At 37.0% G+C, this 22,180-nt stretch overlaps 1 protein-coding gene across 4 annotated transcripts in view; it reads right to left on the bottom strand.

Annotated features, from left to right (window-relative positions):
• The window catches only part of kcnh1a (potassium voltage-gated channel, subfamily H (eag-related), member 1a), a 49,815-nt gene extending 27,948 nt beyond the window's left edge, over positions 1–21,867 (bottom strand). Inside the window, exons 1-9 of one of the 4 annotated variants that reach the window (XM_079853807.1) lie at positions 21,654–21,867; positions 20,600–20,626; positions 17,411–17,534; positions 15,618–15,724; positions 15,261–15,389; positions 15,066–15,184; positions 13,476–13,868; positions 9,596–9,622; positions 7,269–7,695 (exon numbers count right to left, since the gene is read on the bottom strand). In XM_079853807.1, the coding sequence (XP_079709933.1) occupies positions 7,269–7,695; positions 9,596–9,622; positions 13,476–13,868; positions 15,066–15,184; positions 15,261–15,389; positions 15,618–15,724; positions 17,411–17,534; positions 20,600–20,626; positions 21,654–21,726 (1,426 nt within the window). In that variant the 5' untranslated portion in view covers positions 21,727–21,867. The remainder of the gene's footprint in view (positions 1–7,268; positions 7,696–9,595; positions 9,623–13,475; positions 13,869–15,065; positions 15,185–15,260; positions 15,390–15,617; positions 15,725–17,410; positions 17,535–20,599; positions 20,627–21,653) is intronic. The other 3 variants (XM_079853808.1, XM_079853809.1, XM_079853810.1) reach the window with 3 other exon arrangements.
• Positions 21,868–22,180: the final 313 nt, after the last annotated feature.

Below are 22,180 nucleotides of genomic sequence, written 5' to 3'. Positions count from 1 at the left end.
GCCACAGCCCTGTGTTTTTGTAACGGATTGTTTATTTGAGCTGGTTTATTGTGCTGTTTATTAACTGGTGTGTACCAGTTGAGCACACTGGTATCTACTGACCCACCATCTACTGGTTATAGTGGTAATTATTGTCTTTTTTATTTTTAAATAAAAGTGTTTTCTATCAAATGTTGTATAATTATAATATATGAACAAAATTATAAACGCAACACTTTTGTTTTTGCCGCCATTTTTCATGAGCTGAAAAATGGTATGAATAATGGTCGTGGATGAATGGCACAACAATGGGCCTCAGGATCGCGTCATGGTATCTCTGTGCATTCAAAATGCCATCAATAAAATGCACCTGTGTTCGTTGTCCATAACATACGCCTGCCCATACCATAACCCCACCGCCACCACTCGATCCACAACGTTGATATCACCAAACCGCTCACCCACACGACGCCATACACGCTGTCTGCCATCTGCTCTGTACAGTGAAAACCGGGATTCATCCGTGAAGAGAACACCTATCCAAAGTGCCAAACGCCATCGAATGTGAGCATTTGCCCACTCAAGTCGGTTACGACGACGAACTGCAGTCAGGTCGAGACCCTGATGAGGACAACGAGCATGCAGATGACCCCCACCCGGACCCCCCCAATAGAGTAAAACTGCACATTTTAGAGTGGCCCTTTATTGTGGCCAGCCTAAGGCACACCTGTGCAATAATCATACTTTCTAATCAGCATCTTGATATGCCACACCTCTGAGGTGGATGGATTATCTTGGCAAAGGAGAAGTGCTCACTAACACAGATTTAGACAGATTTGTGAACAATATTTGAGAGAAAAAGGCCTTTTGTGTACATAGAAAAAGTCTTAGATCTTTGAGTTCAGCTTGTGAAAAATGGGGGCAAAAACAAAAGTGTTGCGTTTATAATTTTGTTCAGTGTATATATAAATATATATATATATATATATATATATATATATATATATATATATATATATATATATATACTGTATATACACTCACCTAAAGGATTATTAGGAACACCATACTAATACTGTGTTTGACCCCCTTTCGCCTTCAGAACTGCCTTAATTCTACGTGGCATTCATTCAACAAGGTGCTGAAAGCATTCTTTAGAAATGTTGGCCCATATTGATAGGATAGCATCTTGCAGTTGATGGAGATTTGTGGGATGCACATCCAGGGCACAAAGCTCCCGTTCCACCACATCCCAAATATGCTCTATTGGGTTGAGATCTGGTGACTGTGGGGGCCATTTTAGTACAGTGAACTCATTGTCATGTTCAAGAAACCAATTTGAAATGATTCGAGCTTTGTGACATGGTGCATTATCCTGCTGGAAGTAGCCATCAGAGGATGGGTACATGGTGGTCATAAAGGGATGGACATGGTCAGAAACAATGCTCAGGTAGGCCGTGGCATTTAAACAATGCCCAATTGTTACTAAGGGGCCTAAAGTGTGCCAAGAAAACATCCCCCACACCATTACACCACCACCACCAGCCTGCACAGTGGTACCAAGGCATGATGGATCCATGTTCTCATTCTGTTTACGCCAAATTCTGACTCTACCATCTGAATGTCTCAACAGAAATCGAGACTCATCAGACCAGGCAACATTTTTCCAGTCTTCAACTGTCCAATTTTGGTGAGCTCGTGCAAATTGTAGCCTCTTTTTCCTATTTGTAGTGGAGATGAGTGGTACCTGGTGGGGTCTTCTGCTGTTGTAGCCCATCCGCCTCAAGGTTGTGCGTGTTGTGGCTTCACAAATGCTTTGCTGCATACCTCGGCTGTAACGAGTGGTTACTTCAGTCAAAGTTGCTCTTCTATCAGCTTGAATCAGTCGGCCCATTCTCCTCTGACCTCTAGCATCAACAAGGCATTTTCGCCCACAGGACTGCCGCATACTGGATGTTTTTCCCTTTTCACACCATTCTTTGTAAACCCTAGAAATGGTTGTGCGTGAAAATCCCAGTAACTGAGCAGATTGTGAAATACTCAGACCGGCCCGTCTGGCACCAACAACCATGCCACGCTCAAAATTGCTTAAATCACCTTTCTTTCCCATTCTGACATTCAGTTTAGAGTTCAGGAGATTGTCTTGACCAGGACCACACCCCTAAATGCATTGAAGCAACTGCCATGTGATTGGTTGATTAGATCATTGCATTAATGAGAAATTGAACAGGTGTTCCTAATAATCCTTTAGGTGAGTGTATATATATATATATATATATATATATATATATATATATACATATACATATACTGTATGTATACTGTCTTTGTTGCCAACATTATTGTGTGTTAAGTATTGAGGATCTATATGGTTTTTCACACTTAAAATAGTTAATCCTGGGTCATTGTAAACCCCCAGTAAACGGAATCCTGGGTTATGTTGCTTCACATTTCACATTGCTTATAATTTACCCGGGGGCTGCCGATGTGGTGACAAATCAGGTCCTCCTCAAAATAAAATCTCTGTTAGGACCCCAAGCGATCCCATTGGCTCAAATTACTTTTAATAGGTACTTTCTTTAGTGCCTGATTACAATTCCTACAAAATCATGTTATGATAAATGCTGTTTGAACTACGTTATAATAATTACCATTAATGTCTGTATTAGTTAGCTTATGTACTAGCATAGCACGCATTTACCATTGACCTACATGTATTCACAATCATCTTTAATGTAATTACGTGTTAAATTAAGTGTTAAATGTCCAAATATTTCAGTTATAAAAAGAATGTAATGATGTTCATTTATTCACTTAATAAGCTATTATTAATTTATTAATTAATTAACAGTTTATCAAGTGAAAGAAACATTTGATTTGTTTTACTATGCACTATATAGTAACCATACATATTTTAAATGAATATTGTTCATATGTATTTAGTATAATCATTAACTGATAGAGATTTGTCATGACATCGTTTCATACTGTACATTCATAAACCCTGGGTTAACGTCCTTAATTGCATATTTGCTGTGTCACTGTCACTGATTGGACAAACGCTGCATGTGATATGTTTACATAAGGCTCTAGCATTTTCATATTATATATTGCCGTGAATGCCGACTGTACTGTGAAGTTTTTATTATCTGAATGGACTATAAAGGTCGGAATGAAATGTTTTCAGTCACTATTTGACATTTTTCCCCTCGAACGCTGAAACTACTGTTTATACAATGCGCTGTTTCAGTGACTGTTCAAAGCAAGTGAATATGAGGCACGCTATTGATTGTTGGTTGCTAAGCATTTAGTTGTAACATTCTAACATTGCGTCCTTTACCCAGGGTTAAAAGCAGTATTTGAAAGCTCAGTGTGAAAAGCCCTTATGTTTGTCCTCTTTATTATGTCTGCGAATGAGCGAGTGGTAACAGACAGAGAGAAAGAAAGAAAGAAAGAGTTGAAGAGGGGAAGAAAGTGTATCTGATCAGATGAAACGGGTCCTTGTCAAAAGATTCCCTGTGGCTGTGACTCTATTACAGGAACATGTGACAGAATATTTAATATCTCGACATCTCTGCTTCCAATTGAACTTGCATCATTGCCTACAAAGGGCCACGTGACGGAAGGGTGAGACTGAGCTCTTTCCGTTTCACATTTGCAAACACTGTAAATCCGTATCATTGTTAGTTGAAAGGTTAGCATACTGGGGAATTTGGCCAAGTTAAATTGATTAAGCACCAAATCTACTGGAAAACAGGCTCACATCCACTTAGGCAATAAAGAACAGATAAGCCGTCCAGGTTCATTTTAGCTTCCCATTTCTGGCTGACACGTTCTGTTCACTCTGATGGTGATGGTGTCAGAGGATCAGGTTCATCAAATATTCTGGCCAATTTTATCAGCTCATAACTCTCAAAGTCACTCTTGTGGCTGAAGTTTGAAGTTTTCTTTCTTCTTCATTTTGTTTTAGTTTTAAATGGAACCTATTATGCAAAATTCACTCTCAGTGTGTGTACACAACCACCCTATAATGGTAAAAATCCACCCACTCCTCTTTTTATTAATCCATATAAATCATAAGCGGTGTCTCAGAACAAGCCGTTTGCAGATTCTAGCTTTTGTGACATCACATATGCCTAGGCCCCGGCCACGACTATTAATAGTTTAAGTTTAGTTTTATTTTATTTTATTTTATTTTTAGTTAACATTTTTCAGTGTTAGTTTTCATCTTCATATATTGTTTTAGTTGGTGAATTCGGGTGAATCAGAAACCGGAAACCTTTGCACTGAGCTACAAAATCCAAAGACAGTGTCAGATGTAGGATTGAATTTTCCAAATAAAATATCTAATTTGAACACTTGAATCGGTCAACATTAATGATAGCTCCATCAGATCACTGTGCAGTGAAAACATAGGATCTGAATGTGCGAGAGAAATTGTATCTTATTGGATTTTGAGTTTTGATTTACATTTCACTTTTGACTTGGAAATGATCAAACCGTCCTGATACCTGATACTGTACATCACAGATTCTTTATCAAAACATTAAAGCATCATGTTCAAGAATTTGTGCATAACCTAATCAATATTCATAAGCCTTCACACTTTTGTGACATCACAACATGTGCACATGCAGTCTAAAAACACGTGAGGAACATTAATGCCTGGTGCTCTTGTGCAAATTAATCTGAAAATAAAGAGAGAAAGTTAAGCAATCGATCAAACATGGCAAACCACAAATACTTAACAGTGTTGAGATGAATTTGCCAATGCGTGCCTTATGAACGCATATCTAATATGTATGAAGTCATTAGCTTACAAAAACTCCTGCAGGAGAAAGATGAAAGCTGCTTCATGGTTTTCACCATCTCACGTGTACATCAGCACATGCACAGGCGATTTTCAAAACACTATATGTGAAGAAAACAAGCCAGGCATGTATGTCTCTACCTGTTAGACTGTTTCAGTCAGATTTACATTTTCAATCGGTCATTAAACTAGTGCCCCAAGCCAGGGGTTGCCATGGCAACAAAACAGGCATTCCAGCACCTGCTGCCAGCCCTGTTCCCCGAGCAACCCATGAAATCAGCATCTGCACTTCTGTTTTTGTTTCAAAAGAAGAGACTCATTTCTCTCACAACTTCTCTAGACTGTGGAATAAAGCCCTTGAGAATGATGCAAAACGATGCTCCAATCAAGTGTTTACTCTCGGCGCCGTCACTATAAACATGATGAAACATCAGCAGGCTTCAGAAATCTGAAATGCGCTTGTGGAACAAAAGCCTGTAAGTTTACATCACCTTGGCTTGAAGCATTTGTGAACAGACTGCTATGTGATGCCAGTTGAACATTTTCATTAACTGTTGTTAAATGAGCATAAAACATGACATATAGGCTATTATGTAATGCAACGTGAACTGATACTTAAGCTCAGAAGAAATGCCTGCAGCCTTCATTCCTTCATATACTTACATTTAATATGTAATTTTTTATTTCCTTTATGTGTAATTACACGATACGCGTTCATATCACATTATTGTACAGAGATGTCCAGTGATTAATCATTAATATTTTACAATCATTTTCCCAGAATAGAAATAAATAGATTAAATAGATAAATAAATAAATAGAATAGAATTAAATGTTCTATGGATACACTGATACAGAAATTCAGGCCAATATGAATGAATAAAATGCCATACTATTTTGTCTAAATAAAAAAAACACTAAAGACTTAAATCAGTTCTTTTTAAATGCTAAAACTATAAAGTGAATCTCACCATATAATATTATGTATGAAAAGTAGTGAAAAATGGTAAAGTAACAGTATGAAAACATTAAGAAAATGGGATTCATTTTGAGGTTTGCAAAAGATTACATTTAACTGTGTTATTTGATTATTATTGTTTTTAAAGATTAACTATATAAGAAAATTAGATGATGGCAAAAGTAATCTAAAGGAGAAATGAGCACGGACAATTAAATATCCAAATCAATGTAGAATAGGTATTTTTCCTTTCATGTAATAAAAACAGCCTCGTCCTATATTATAATGTTTTGTTTATTGGTTTAAATATTTTTTGATTATTTAAATTTGTACACAAATTCTAGATCCCACCTATTTCTATTTAGTTCCCGAACCTAGTTATGTTAGATGCTGACCCAGCAAACTTAATAGAGAGTCAGCTGGACAAACACTTTTATATTGAACTTTGGGGCTATTTGCTATTTATTTACTGGTTATTGTTTTACTGTTTATTTCACTGGCGTTGTTGTTGTCATCACTGTTGTGCTGTGATGTTCAGTGCTTTTATTTTTACTAAATGCTGTTTGTTGCCACCGTAATTGACTGTTATTGAGGTTTATGTGTTAAGTGTTGATGGTCTGTGTATCCAAGTTACAGTAGCTTTGCAGGACAATTAAACAATGCATCATATTGATTTAGCTATTTCTGGTTTTATATTTTCACTACCGTATGTATTTTTAGCTAGTTACTTGGGTCAAAAATCTTTGCATCATGTTGCCCTGATATGTTCCAATGTGAACTGATTTGTTTCACTTTACCAATTTAAATCTGTTTTGATTTATTTGTGACTGTTTCTGCTGACTGAGACAGCTACATTTCATTTGGTTCTGTTAGCAAACAAAGATTTGTTAGACAGATGAGCGAAATAATGGAGTGTTGAATCTAGAGACGACGCCTACAGGGTCATCCACGGCGGGGCTCTCTTAGATCATCCTGCCATTGAGCTGTGATTCACCACTCAGAGGAAAATGATTCAGTTTCATTATATGTGCTATTAAACATGACCAGCTAACATGGCCAGTACGCTGTCATTTATATGGTAAAACTCCCTCAGGAGAGCTTATCAGAGTAAACATACATTGCTGCTTTCTGAGCAAACAGTCATACGGGATTATTGTTGTTCTAATGCGTATTTGTATGTACGTTTCACACACGTTTTCACAGTGACACAATGAGTCACTCACATTTCCTAGTATCTCTTCAAGAAATACGGATCTCTGTGCATGGTAGCCAAATATTCCTAAATGGTCTCAACATAGAACGGTAGATTTAAGGCCATGTCCACATAATACGTTTTTCTCTCCGTTTTGTCCTTCCATCCACACTGAGACGGCTTTGAAAACGCACTCTTAAGTGTGTGCATAGAACTAAATCCCTAATACTGACAAGCACAATCCCTTGTTCTCATATGAATAGACTTATATGAACACTGTATTTTTCACTCAGGTGTTTATGGGGAGTATATAAAGCTTTTCAACTCACATCCGATCATCATCATGGCCACGGCGAAGATCTTCTCCCCATCTGTGGTTGGAGCAATGTTTCCAAAGCCAATACTGGTCAGGCTGGTCATGGTGAAGTACAGAGACGTGATGTAGACAGAATCTTTTGTAGGTCCACCTTCCCATCGTCCTGCACTGGCGTTGAAGCGGTAGGGTGACCCAATGGTGTCACCCAGCATATAAAGCCAACTGTCCGTACGTATTGTGTTACGATCCTCGTCAATGACTTCATAGTCTCCAATGCTGTACCAGATGCAGGCCAGCCAATGGGCCGCCAATCCAAACACGCAAACCAGCAAAACCAAAACAGCAGCTCCATACTCAATGTAGTGATCTAGTTTACGAGCCACCCGGCCCAGACGCAACAGCCGAACCACCTTCAGTGAACTAAACAAACTACTGATACCCTGAGGGAGAGAAAGAGAGATAGAAAAAATTAAATGTACAGTATAATCGTTTAAATGTGTTTTTATCCATCCATCCATCTATCAAATTATAAACATAAAAGGCCAAAGCAATTCTACAGACTCCTTTTCTTTTCTTCAGTCAAACTAAAGTTCATTGTCTCTCTCTTAGCACAAATTCTCTGCATTTATAAATATGTACAGGCGTCTGCCAAGCCAGCCTTCTGAAATCAACAAGACAGAGAGCTGCAACAGAACCTGAGCAGCCAGAACAAAGAGCTCCTCAGATCTGTACAAGCACGCTGGAATGTATCCATAAATAACCAAAGTGTACTATTTTTTTCACAAAAACAAAACAAAAAAGTGTACTTCTGTGTTGTCAGAGTATGCTTTTTCCCTCTTATTCCTATTTTTGTCTTCTTATTTCTTGACACCAGAGTTACTGCAATCATTATTCTGAGGAACAGAGCAGGAAATGAACCACTACTAGTTGTAGTGATGACTACATTTTAATATTTGGCTGAACTATTCCTTTATATTTTATAATCCTTAACTGTGTGAAGTATTAATGTGTGTTCATGAATAAATCTGCTTACTTAAGATCACTGCACACCAATCAAACAAAATACTATACACACAAGGGCACTATAGCTGAAAAGTAGAGACTTGCTGTGGGGGAATGGCCACAACTATTAAATATGTATAATGTCTGTCTTAAATATTCAAGCCAAAATCACCCTGTAATTCTGGCCTTTGTATATGTGTGTATTTTTTAATCAAAGATTTTTTCAAATCAGGAATAAAATCTTTTTATCCAGGGATTTACTTGGTTAGATATATTACAAATACAAATTGCATCACTTCAAGTGATTTTGTCAGTTATCTACGAACAGACACTGAAAAAGAAATGAGGCACTATCTTTTTTTAGCCAGTTTGCTGTACTCAAAAATGAAAAAGGACATTTTGGATAGAATTTGGACTGCTGCTTTGTGATACTACTGTAATTCAGGTCAATGGGCATGAATTCTTTATTAAAGTGTTAGTTCACCCAAAAATTTTAATTCTGACATTATTTCCTTACACTCATGTCTTTCCAAACATGCTGTAATTTTCGTTTTTATGCTTACAGCAACAGTTCATAGTCAGGGACCTACAGTATATGTTAAGCTCAGAAAACTTAGTTCATATAATAGCTTTGCATTAATTACAGACAGAAATTTAACATTTTATTCATTGATAATCTTTCCCTCAATGAATCTTTAACTTGAGGACCGCTGAATACTAATCACTGAATCAGTTAGTTGAACTCAAGACACAGATCAGTGAAATTATTCTTTTAAGCCAATTCCTTTCAGTGAAATGGTTATTTGGGTCTCAAATTGTTTTCAGACTGATTAAATCATGAGTTCAATGATCCAGTTTTATTAACTACTTATAATTTGGTGTGTTCTTCGCACATTTTTTTTTTGAATGAGCTTAACCGATGAGGTAACTATAAAGTATTATCTGAAAAAGAGCAATGCAAATATGTTTATAAAATGTATAAAAATTCTCCATTTGTGTTCCAGTGCAAATCATACCAGCAAATGGGTTTTTTTTAACAATAAATAATATCAGTATTTCTATTTCTGGGTGAATTACTCCCTTACATACCGATCAACAAATCCACGGAGTTACACACAGACACATGCACACAGACAATACAGTTTAATACACAACAAGCAAATGTTTAAATGACAAAAATTCATATGAAAAATAAAAGTCTCTTGACTGATTTGATTAGAAACATGAAATAATAATAGGGTAACTTCTAAAACTGTTTTTGGTTTACATCAGTGTCTGATTGATGCCCTTAGGCACAGCATATCAATCAAATGCTGAGTTTTGAGATGAAAGGCCTACTTGAGTGACAGCTCGATGATTCCAGTTCTTCATTCGCCCACAACAAACACAGGCAGTGCAAGGGACATGCAAAAAGAAAGAGGGATGAGGAGGGAGGAAAAAACAAAAACAAAAGAAAGTGACAATGGTCAACAGAAGAATACAATAACAGTCAGTGCAAACAAAGCATGGCGCTTTGAATCCAGAGTGAAAAAGCTGAGCCTGGACTGTTAGTGAGATCACAGGCATCGCAGACATTAATAATCAAGCTTCCGCTGCTAAGGCATTAAAGGCAAAGTGAAACGATGACAGATGTATCTGTGAAATCATATGAGGGTTATGCAACATAAGATAATTATGCAAACAAATGTTTTGATATTAAACACCTGAGGAGGATTTAGATTATTAAAAACCACACAGCTCTCCCTGTAGACCATAACAATATGCACCTGTACCAGATGATGGAACAGAGAGATGTGTGTGCAAGTATGCTTGGTCCTTGTGAAAAAGGGAAAAAGAAATATTGGTTGCATTCCAATTTGCATTCTTTTATTCACTAAAAGTATGTCATTTGCTGATGAGATTGTGCACAGTTTTGTGTATGTATAACAATATACCATAGTGTGTGTTACAGTAGTTTAAAAAAAACATGGATGCACACTTCCCATCCAAGTAATTTCAGCATATGATTACGCACTAATGCTGCCTTTAGGTTATGTCGGAATAATGCTGTATTTATGAGATGAACGCCACAATGTCATAATTACCAATAAGAAGCTGTGGATTTTCTTCAGGAGTTGACTTTCCAAGTTTGGGGGCATGTTAATTAAAGAATTATGGTGGAAAGCTTGTTGATATCGTTCATAATAACTCAATGAAGAATAGTGATAAAGCTTGGAAGACAATGCTGCTCATTGAGGCATTTTAAGAAGATGACAGCCATGCTTGTGAGACAAAACTAAATATTCAATTCTATCATTACCTGTAGCAGCACTAAAAACATATACTATTAGTGCCTGTTAAGGTTCACCTCAGTGTGAACTTTAGTTTACCAGCCATTTCCTCCGCTGTTTCAATACAAGTCAGCCAGAAAGCAAACACCAGACAGCGTGCATTATTCTCCGTCAGAAATTCGTCACCTTGGGATCTAATTCGCCTTGTGTTGCATAACTCTCTAAGGATGCCGTTATTTATGGTAGTGCTCTGTTCTTTGGGCTGATTCTGCTGAGCTCAAAGCCCGGCAGCATGCGCAGACAGATCTGATGAGCTTGATGTAGCTGATCATGGTAAACTGGTGCTGACAGCCCCTCTGAAAAGCCATATGCCCAGGGGCAAGATGAAAGCTCGGATCCTGCGTGTGTGTGTGTGTGTGTGTGTGTGTGTGTGTGTGTGTGCGTGCAACAGTGAAAGTGGGAGGGAAGAGCGTCTGAGTGGGTGAATGTGCTGGTATCATATTCATTTGTAACTTGAGTTAGATTGTGTGTGTAAGTGTGAGTTGCGTTTAAGAGGTCTGGTATAAATTGCCAGAGAGAACTCTGTTGTTTTCACCGGAAGGTCCAGTTATGATATTTTGATCAAACAAACAAAAAAGATAAAGATAAAAAATTATTCTTTTTTTTTTTAAACATGCATGGATTAATTGTTCACATTTAGACTTGAGTAAATGATTACACAGTTTTCATTTTTAGGTGAACTCCCTTTAAGAACAAACAATTGTTGAATGCTGTGGAATGCAGGTGTGGGGTGTGACGGCAGTTAACATTAGGCAGAAAGATTGCATTCATCCTCTGTGTAGTTGCGGAAATTGATTGTGAGTTTAATTAAATGCAGACAGACAGCTCACTTTAAATCGTTATATGGTCAGAGATTGATCGAGAGCAAAAGCTTCATCCTAGTACTCAGACTCCAACCTCACCACCACAGCGAATCACGCACCAGTCCCCAACTTTACCATACCATCACCCGTATTCAGCGAGCAAAAGAGAGAGAGAGACATATAGAGAATTAAAGTGAGAGAGGCGCACCAATAAAGATCTACCTTCTACTCAAAAGCACTCATATGCTTTAAATAAAAATTCGAAGTGTAAATATGATAGCATGGAAAAGAACTCTTAGCCCATGATCAATGAAAGGGTTTGTGTGCTCCGCTCTCACGCATCCCGATCAATATTAATTAGCACCAAAGATTTGCTCCATCACAAGCTCAAATACTATCCCTCATACAAAGTACTCAGACAAATGATTCGTTTAATGTTGCAGGGCTGTTATACTGCCAGTTGTCAAGATACACACAGGTTTAATAGCTATTCTGAACAGGTGTTTTGAGGTAAATATGGAAAAAAGCGAGTTGCGAGTCTCATCTCAGAAGAGTGCCTACATACAAACACTTTTGGATATAGTTTTGTAATTTGTTGCTGTCCTTTCCCTTGGTGCATTTCAAATCAAAACGAAGGACACAAGTGGACCCTAGGTAGCAACTTATTAAGATCTCTCCTAGATTATTGAGTTGTAACATCAATGTTATAGGTTTTCTCTGTAATGAGAGCCAGCAAGATTGCCCAAGGCTTTTCTTCAGTTTTTCCTTTCTAAGGGGCATTATTCATGTCTATTACCAGGACCACACGGGACAGTGTTCTCCACTTTCCCTATCCATTGCGTGTTTGTTTATTGTTAAGTATTCAGATATATCTGATACCCATACAGTGTGTATTTTATCACATTTAAAGCCATTCAGCTAATCAAATCAGCACAGAAATTCTGTACATAAAGGTCACAGATATTAAGCAAAATCTTAAATGTAATTAAAGACTTATTATTAAAGAAATAAAAGGGTTGTTTATAAAATTGAGTGACACACATTAAATGTGGTACAAGCAATTACTTGTATGTACTTCCTGTTTGGATCTGTAGTGAATATCAATATTGTGTCAAAGTTCGATTGTTGGGCTGTTGGCTTGGGCAGTGTGTGTGGACCAAGACACTGATCTGAGATCAGTTTTACTGTTTAACTGCAAGTAGACTACATCAAAAACAGAGCAGATGCTACACAGAGTCTGAAGACATCTCAAAACAAACAATTAGCATAATGAGTTTAAAGATGATGTTCATATTTTTTTCCCTTCATTTTATAATATCATCCCAACTTAGTAAGGGGACAACTATAAACAAGCTATTTATAGACAGATTTACCCAAAAAAACATCCACACTGACGCTATCAATGAATTGCTGTTTGTTTGAGCATCCAGACCAGCCCACAGCAAAATTTTAGATGCTTATTGACTCATGCGACTGTATTGTAATCCTTTAGCTTTTGCTTTTTACCTCTGCCTATTGTATTTAGGCTTCAAAATTCACAAAAGTTTGCAACATTTGCAACATCCAAAAACCAATGGAATTTTTTTCCTTTTTGTACAGGGAATCAGGGTGATGCTAACTTCCAGGTTGGCCTACAAAAAAAAAAAACGTCACCCTTGAAGCACTCTATAATTGTTAGTTGTTTGTCTGTCCAGTGGCAGAAAGAGGGAGAAACCAGTTTGCAGATAGTTATTTTTTAAATTGCACTGTGGCGCTAACAGAGCAAAAATGATGAATTTCACCTTTACTATTTTTGTAATATCCAAAAAATATTCTTTAAGTTTACTTGCAAACTCCTTGACCTGACATATCTTACATAAACTACATGTTCCTGACTCTGAAATTATTGCAGTGTGCTGCTTTATTTAAACACTTCCTATATATATCTTCTTGCTTTAAACATTGTGAGAAACAAGTACTTCAGCATACTGGAAAACCAGAGCAAAAACAATGCCATAACTCATCACACAGACATATTGATTCGATTACTGATTAATCCTTTTTCATGTTTGTGTGTGTATATGCAAATAAATTTGTCGTACTGACCTCATCCACGTTCTCAAAGGCATTGATGACATCATAAGGCAGGCAGGACAACAGGTCAATCACAAACCAGGTTTTCAAGTAATTCATGCGAATCAGTTTCGGGTCTGATATCACTTCCCCGGCTGGGCCCACAAACGTGGTGTGGAAATTTAGTACAATGTCCACCAGAAAGATCACATCCACAATGCTGTCCACAACCAGCCAGGTGACGTTGTTCTGCTTGGTTTTGAACGAGACATTGTAGGGGACCATGATGGCCGTGTAGAAGGTGAGAATGAGGATGACCCAGTCCCAGGTGGTCTTAAAGGCACAGTAGTGCAGGATGATGTGAGGGGGGGTCTTGGGTGTCTCTTGTTTATACTGGGGGAGGATATCTGAGCCCAGCTGGAGAACCTGCATGAGAGAGAGAGAGAGAGAGAGGCAGTGGACTCGTTTATATGAGCGGAGAGGAAGAGGAATGACCTGTCTTGGCTGTAATGCCCAGTACAGGAGACTCGCCTCTAAGAAAAATCACATCCTGTAAAACATCTCATCTCATCTCTTCTGTTTAACAGATACCAATGAAGCCTTGTCACTGACTAAAATGGACTAAACCTTGCTAGAATAAATGTTAAGATTATATATTATTGAAGAAAAAATGGAAACATACTATGTAAAAAATATATATATGTACAGATACCTTCCTTTCATTCAAATTAAACAATGTTGAATAAAAATGTGGATTTTCTTAACTGTAAAATGTAGGTCTGGTTACATGAAGCATTTCAATCAATATATTATATCATTCCATTTAAATAATTCTAATACATTTTTAACATTTACTTACCGGTAATATGAATTTAACCATTTCAATTTTCTGCTATGATTTATTAGTACATGGATCTCTACAATACTTAATTCTGATTGGTCAATCATGGTATTGAGCTGTGAAATATTTTTGAATAATGACTGTTGTCAAAGGCAAACATATACTTCTGACCAGTAACAGTGTGTTACACAGCTGTGGTCATTTTCAGTCTCTCTGCAATCTCTATTTAAGATAATAAAATCATTTAAATTCAAATCAATATTTCATATCCATTCATTCATTCATTCATTCATTCATTCAAGTGGCTATGCAATACACCAGTCTTTTCTTCTTTTACACATTTACTGAATATAATTGGCTGGGACAGATTATATAGTCATTTTAAATTGCTCATATTAAATTGTATATTTATTGTCTACCACCACCATAATCTGGCATCTCCATTGCATGACAGCTTTTATGTGATAATAGTATAATTAGCCCCGCCTAGAATAGAATTAGGTCTAGAATTTTGTTATTTCTTCACATTTGGTGGCATTTTGGCCCCAATACTGTTAATTCTTGACCCTGGTTTGTAAACTATTCAAAAACACCCCACATATCTGATTAATCTCCCTGCAGTAGGAGTGTGTGTACTGAAAGCGCACAGTGTGAGACGAAATACGTCCTAGTGTTAGTTTGATCTTTTACACTGATGGATGCGAACACATGCTGACACACACCAGAATCACTCACAGGCGTAAAATGAAATGTATCGGTCTGATGTGCACACACAGATGTACCTCTGCAAGGCGCGAGTGCTTATGTACATTCTCTCCTTTATGTACGGTGGGCTGCAGTTGCTGCAAGACCCCCCGACTGCTGGTCAGAGCCCTGGTCAGACGAGCAAACTTCCCCCAGCCTGAACACAGAAATGACACAGTTAACATTCACAAATACACTGATACACACTCAAAATACATATGAACAACACGTACCTTTGGAGGAGTCATCTTCGATTGGCTGTTTGAATGCTGTGATGTCACTAAACGTACACAGGAAGAGCACAACCTTCTCCTGTTCGTTTCGTATAGGTGCTATTTTCACAAAAAACCATACCGGCGTTCCTGGAACAACACACCCGCGTGCATTTAAACATGCTGTAAATGTGTGACAGATAACGTGTCAGAAAAAAAATTCTATTGAAGTAAAAACTGTCTTGGCTCTGTTTTACACCATTATGCATATTCATTAATAGATTAGCATCACAAATTTATGCACCAGAATTGCTGTGTTGCTCAGTTGTGTGTGCTTCTGTTTGTGCGTGTACGGGTCTGTATGTGCGTAATGCTCACGGTTTTTCTTGTACATCAAGATCTCAAATGAGTTCATCTCATAGTTGTCGAAAGTCAGCCGAACTTTTTCAGATGTGTCCTTATCTGTGAGCTCTCCGTACATGAAGCTGAAAGAGAAAACAAATACAAATCACAATCAGAGTTTTCATACAGGTTTTGAGAATGTAGTGTAACTATTGTATCATTTACTCGTGTTATTCCAAATGTAGTTGACTTTGTATCTTTTGTGGAACACAAAAGTAGAACTTTAGCAGAATGGTCATGCTGCTTAAAATAGAACTGAACTGTGACCAGGGGTGGTCAAACTTTTGAGTATTTTGATTACCATTTGAGTATAGTGAACTCAAAAGTGACAAAAAGTGCCATAATAATTGTGTGATTTATTGCATGTCTTCTAAAGCCAAAACAAGAGAATCGTTGACAGCATATGGTCAGATGGACTAAATTTCTCATTTTGTGTTCCACAGAAGAAAGAAAGTGACATGGGTTTGGAACAACCTGAGAGTGAGTAAATGGTCAAACATTCATTTATTTTTTATTTTTCATGTTTGATCTCTAGAGATTTTACAAGTGAATTAATGGGTGGGTCAGTCTGTTGCTTAATTGATCTGTTGATCATGATGGGCAGATCAAATCAAAGGTTTACTGAAAACGTAAAAAGTTCAGCTTTGCTTTACTGTGATGAAAGAAGCAAAGAGGAAGGGATGATATGTTCAAGAGACTCTACAAATGTGTCTTTCTTTGAGGCATCTGAAACTGTGACTCTAATGAGCTTGTCTTGTGTTTGGCATATCAGGGAAAAGTCAGTTCAAAGCTTGCTGGCTCAATAACTAAACTACAACTCTCCAGAAGACAGCCAATTTCACAGATACAATTCTATTTCTGACATTTAGCACCTGCAACATAGAAAAGTGTGGCTCATGTAACCGAATGCATACTTACAGGTTAATGTTATTAGACTGTGCTTATTCTACCCCATTCAAGTCAGTAAGATTTTTTAACTGTTTTAAAGGAAGTCTGTTATGCTCACCAAGGTTGCATTTATTTGATCAAAAATACATTAAAAACAGTAATATTGTGAAATAGTAGTATAATTTAAAATGACTTTTTTGTATTTCAATATATTTCAACATGTAATTTATTTCTGTGGTGGCAAAGCTGAATTTTCAGCATCACTACTCCTTCAGAAATCATTCTAATATGGTGGAAATCATTTGGTGCACAAGAAATATTTCTTAATATTATCAATTTAATTATGATATTTTGTGTGGAAACTGTGATACATTTTTCAGGGTTGTTCGATGAATAGACATTTCAAAAGAACAGCGTTTATCTGAAATAGAAATATTTTGTAACATTACAAATGTGTTTACTGTCACTTGTGAACAATTGAATGCATTCTTGCTGGATAAAAGAAATTTTTGTTCTTTTCTGCTGAAAAATATTTATTTTGCACTCTTACTTCCCCAATTTCCACACATAGGGTTTAGGGTTGTACTCTATACTCTACTGTATTGTATTGCATATTGTAATACAATATTGCACTGTTCATATACTGGTTGTATTGTAGGCATACTTCATTACAAACATTATTCAACTATCTTGTACATTGTGTTATCCAATACTACTGTAAATTGTAGATTGTATGTATACTGTAAATCTTCAAATTCAAGTGCAATCCTACATGAACTGTCTCTACCTTCCTCTCTTTTATAGAGAAAATATCATCAATATGATGTGATATAAAAACTAGTACATGAAACCAGCATTAAGCTCTGCGTGAAGTCTAATACCTGCAAGTGCTGCTTTTCTGCATGACCTCAGCACGGTGGTAGCCGGACAGCTTACAAAAGCCATCATTACTGTAAACGATGGGCCAGTCTACGATCTGGGCATTCCCCAGCACAAAATTTGTGTCTGTGGAAAGAGCACAGGAGGGTATGGGGAGAAAGCAGGTGAGAGGAACCAGGCACAAGGTCAACAGTAAGAAAGCAAGGGGTCAGCCAATGTCACATGAGGCAGGATGAGTGGACAGTGTCACGGCAGCCGAAAGCCACTGATCTGACATGTTCATGACAACACTGAGTATTTCAGCCTTATTTTATTGGTCTGTGCCTGAGATGGTTTTGCACAGCAGTACGTGTTGCCTTAGCACATAAAACACTGCCACATTATACTACAGCCCCATTCAAAATACAATGACAAGTTTATCTCGAAATCTTCCTTGTCCACATACAGTTCCCTGCCTTAGGTTTTTTTCCCCCTTTATTTTTCTTGTTAAGGTGAACAGAAAGAAACATAAAGTAGCCTCAGCCTCAAACAGCCCACAAACAACCCACAGACTATTGTGATCCATAGTGCATAAAAAATTGAAAAGATCTGCCTAAAAACATTGAGTTCAAATATAATTGATGACTTGTCTAGTCAAAGTGCATAGGTTTGTACAAGTCTAAAAAATATCTAATTGCTGGTGAATGTGCCAAGGTTTGCAGGGTTGTAGCATCAAAACTTTTAAAGATATTCAAGAATTTAGTTTGAGACACTTATAAGCAAGTAAATGAGATATGCTTGATCACACCTGTATATTCAACCTAAACTTCCACCGTTACATCAGTTTTTAAATACTTAAGTCTCACCAAAATAAACAGATGTGTTTTATCATACACAGTGTGCCTTTCTTGGGTGTCTTTTGGCTGTACAGTTATGAACTAGCTTATATTTTATTCTACTGTTCAAAAGTTTCAGTAAGATTTTATTTTGGGGGGTGGGGGGTTAATACTTTTATTCAGCAAGTACACATTAAAATGATCAAAAGTAGCAGTAAACACATTACAAAATGCTACAAAAGATTTAGATTTCAAATAAATGTTTTTTTTTTACTTTATTCATCAAATGATCCTGAAAATGTAGCATGGTTTGCACATTTTCACGTTTTTAACATTGATGATAATATTAAGAAATGTTTCTTGAGCACCAAATCATCCTATTAGAATGATATCTGAAGGATCATGTGACACTGAAGACTGGAGTAATGATGCTGAAAATTCAGCGTTGCCATCACAGGAATAAATTACATTTTAAAATATATTAAAATAGAAAACAGTTATTTTATATTGAAAGAACATTTCACAATACTACTGTTTTACTGTATTTTGGATCAAATAAATGCAGCCTTGTAGAGTATAAGAGACTTCTTTCAAAAACATTTTTAAAATCTTACCCCAAACTTTTGAACGGTAGTGTATAGAACCAAAATTCTGACTGAACAGAATTAAATGAACTGATACCCATAATACTGTGAGAAAGTGGCTAAAACACACACTTTGAAACCCTCAGTATCTTCACAAAACTTTCAAACACTCTGCTATGTCTCTTTTATGTCTTTTCATGGTCCGAATGCACTACGGGAGTCTTTGCAGAGACAGTTTCTGCTATTCAAGGTTGTCCCCCGTCAATCCCAATTATACGCCAACTTTTACGTCTGAGTGTATTTTCCAAAAGTCTGTGTTGAAAAGAAAACTCTCTGTGCCAGGGTCCTCTGTAGTGGGTTTCATTTCTGTAACCTTGCTTTAACCTTTCCTGTGATGTCTGTCAATGTTAGTGTTAGTGGCTAGCTTGTTAAGCAGGCTATCAAGCTAATTAGCTGACAGTAGTGGTTTAGCCACTGCTGAGTAAGCCAGTAGCACTTTTAACAAATGTATCTCAAAGCTTGAGCAAGCTCACGGTAACACTATACAACTTGTAATCCGATATAAGAGAATTAAAAACATCTAGTCAGTTACAAATGAGGGCCAGTGAAGACCCTTACAGTATTTAAAAGCAAGAAATTGACTTAAAGCGTTGTCCTTTGTAATGAAGACTGTAAACAGTCTCATGACTTTCTTCAGTCTTTATCAATATATTTACATTGCATTAAGGATTTCAGGTGATCAGTGTCACAAATTTGCTTTATTGATTACTTACACTGTAAAAATCTTTTTTTATTTTAGTAAACTTAACGTAATCCAATTGATTTGTCCAATGTATTTGAAATTGAATTTGAAAGTTGTCTTAACTTTTGTAAGTTAAGCTCAAAAAGTATGCAAAAAAGAAACAAAATATGGAGTTTAGATGTTTTTACAGTATAGAAATGGTTTAGACAGCATTGCTAAAAATTCATAAAAGCATTGATAAAAATCATAAAACTATTATTTCAAGTTTCAACACTAAAATGAACTCATATATTGTCAAATAAACTAGAACAAAATAAACTAAAACATGCAATCAGCTCATTCTAAAATACGTCCTTTGCCTCATTCAGACATAACATGAATGGCAACATTTTTCACTTTGACTGCACATATGACAAACACACAGACAACATTTGATCTTTCTATGGCTAATGCTTGTAGAGGGTAAATGTGAGATGAGTAAATGTCCTAACAAACAGAAAATGGAGGGGCAGCATCGGAATAAGAAGTGAAGGATAAATCAGGTCCATGATATCAATTCATGTAAGAGCATGGTGGTGGATTTGCCACAGAGCACAGTTCTCCTCTACTGAGCATAAACACGGGAAGTGCACTCCACACTGAAACAAACACGCACACGTGGACTCACACGCACCACTATGAAGGAAAAAAAAAACAACGTTCCATGCCAACATTTGTTATTTTACAGCAAGTGCTGTCAGCGCTAAATGAGGACCAGGGAGCAACATCTGCATGGTTACTTTCACCACAACTAAGCAGCTTTTAAATATCAACAGCACTGTTTAAACCACTTTAACCACAAAAGACTTTAATCAAGCTTATCATTATAGAATTCAGACTATCGGTTTGTAAATTAACAGAAATTGGTATAGAACAATATTTAATGTCAAATGGGAAGTAGAAGGGGGAAAGAGAGAGAAAAAGAGGGAGGGAGGGAAAGATAGAAAGAGAGAGATAATGTAGGGATGGAAGAGGTTAAAGCACAAGTATTCTGCTCAGTGAGGTTTATACCTGTGTGTCTATGTGATAATGTCCAAACTGGAAGTTAAAGAAAACAGAAAAAGAGTTAAAATAACACAAACACACCAGAAGGTAGAGGAATTTGTCCTCCTGTTCTTCTCCAAGACGGCCATAACCCTATATGACCAAGCAGGTCATATACAGACATCAATGTTTGTAGAATATTAGAAGTCCTACTTAAATGAGAAGTACATATTTTCAATATTTTTGAAATAAGAATACAAGTTTAGAGATCTCTGAACTGTTAAGTGCTCAAGTGGATGGGGCAGAGGAGGCGTCCACTGGGCATTTGTGGACAGCTGAGGTTCAGTCAGCTTTAAATGGACATAATGCATGTTTTTGCATATAACGGAACATCATAAATAAGAAAAGCGGTCCTGATGGATAAACATCAATAAAAGAGATCTTTGATTCTATTTTAAGGACCTTACAGTAGGGTGCAAATATGCCATAGTGCTGGTGAAGATCCTCAGACAGTTTTCAACCTTTCAGCACTCTTAAATATTAATTGCTATTAAATATTGATCTAACCTAAACTTGTTCTCTTTCCCACAAAGCTTCCTGATGGAAGGATGAATGAGAACAACTCAAATGGGTAAAGGCTGTCACGCAGAGAATACAGAATAATATCTTCCAGCAGCCCATTACTCTTTTTAAAGATTTGTATCATTTTTATAATATACAAATAAATTATGTATTTGATATAAGTGAGATATTTATGTTTATAGCCTATATAAGAAATCTAGAAAAATAGTATATTTAGGCTATTTAACGTTTGTTCGAAAAATAAATAAATAAATTTGCTATTTTAAAACGTATTCACTACAGAATTCACCTGCATGTTGCCAGACACATTTAACTTTTTAGTGTGTATTTATGGTACAGTATATTGTCAAAAGTAGCCTACGTTGTCTTTATGTAAAGGTCTATTCTAAGTCTCTTGTTTATTTACCCAAAGTTTTTGCTTGCTTTCTTTTTATCTGCGACACTACCGCTGATATTCTTTCTGTTTGTGCGCTGTATTGGATGTGGAGGTGCGTCTTACCGTTAGACCGTCGGACAATATTTTCCAGAAAAGTGTTTTGTGGGGCCACCAGTCCTCTGCGTCCCCCGGCCATCACGGCGGGTCATGCGCTCCAGTGTGTGCCCGGACCGGTCAACATGAAGTAGCCGCACACGTCTCCGGTGAGTCTGTCGTCCACATGCCGCTGCCGCATCCAGTGATGTGTGGACCCGGGGCTCTCCTCACGCACTCCTCTCTCCTCCACCCCATTGATTCTCCACCATCGGCTTAATCTGCGAAACAGCGCCATCTATTGATGTACATGTGAAGCAGCAGGTGTTCCAATGTGAATCAATAGATGGCGCTGATTCGCTATTCGCTGATTAGAATTTGCAATGCGTAATAACATCCATTATCTTTCCAATCTCTTAACGCCATCTGCTGGTGGATAGTTTTGCAAACATTTATGTCTTTGAAAACTTTTTTTTTGTCAATTAGGCTAAATGAACGAAAAGTCGAGGAAGAGACGATAATTATTCGTTCACTTAACAAATCTAACTTAATTTACA

Source organism: Squalius cephalus (assembly GCF_949319135.1).
Source record: "Squalius cephalus genome assembly, chromosome: 20".
Taxonomy (NCBI): domain Eukaryota; kingdom Metazoa; phylum Chordata; class Actinopteri; order Cypriniformes; family Leuciscidae; genus Squalius; species Squalius cephalus.
The sequence above is the reverse complement of the archived record's forward strand: the minus strand, read 5'-3'. Positions and strand labels throughout refer to the sequence as shown.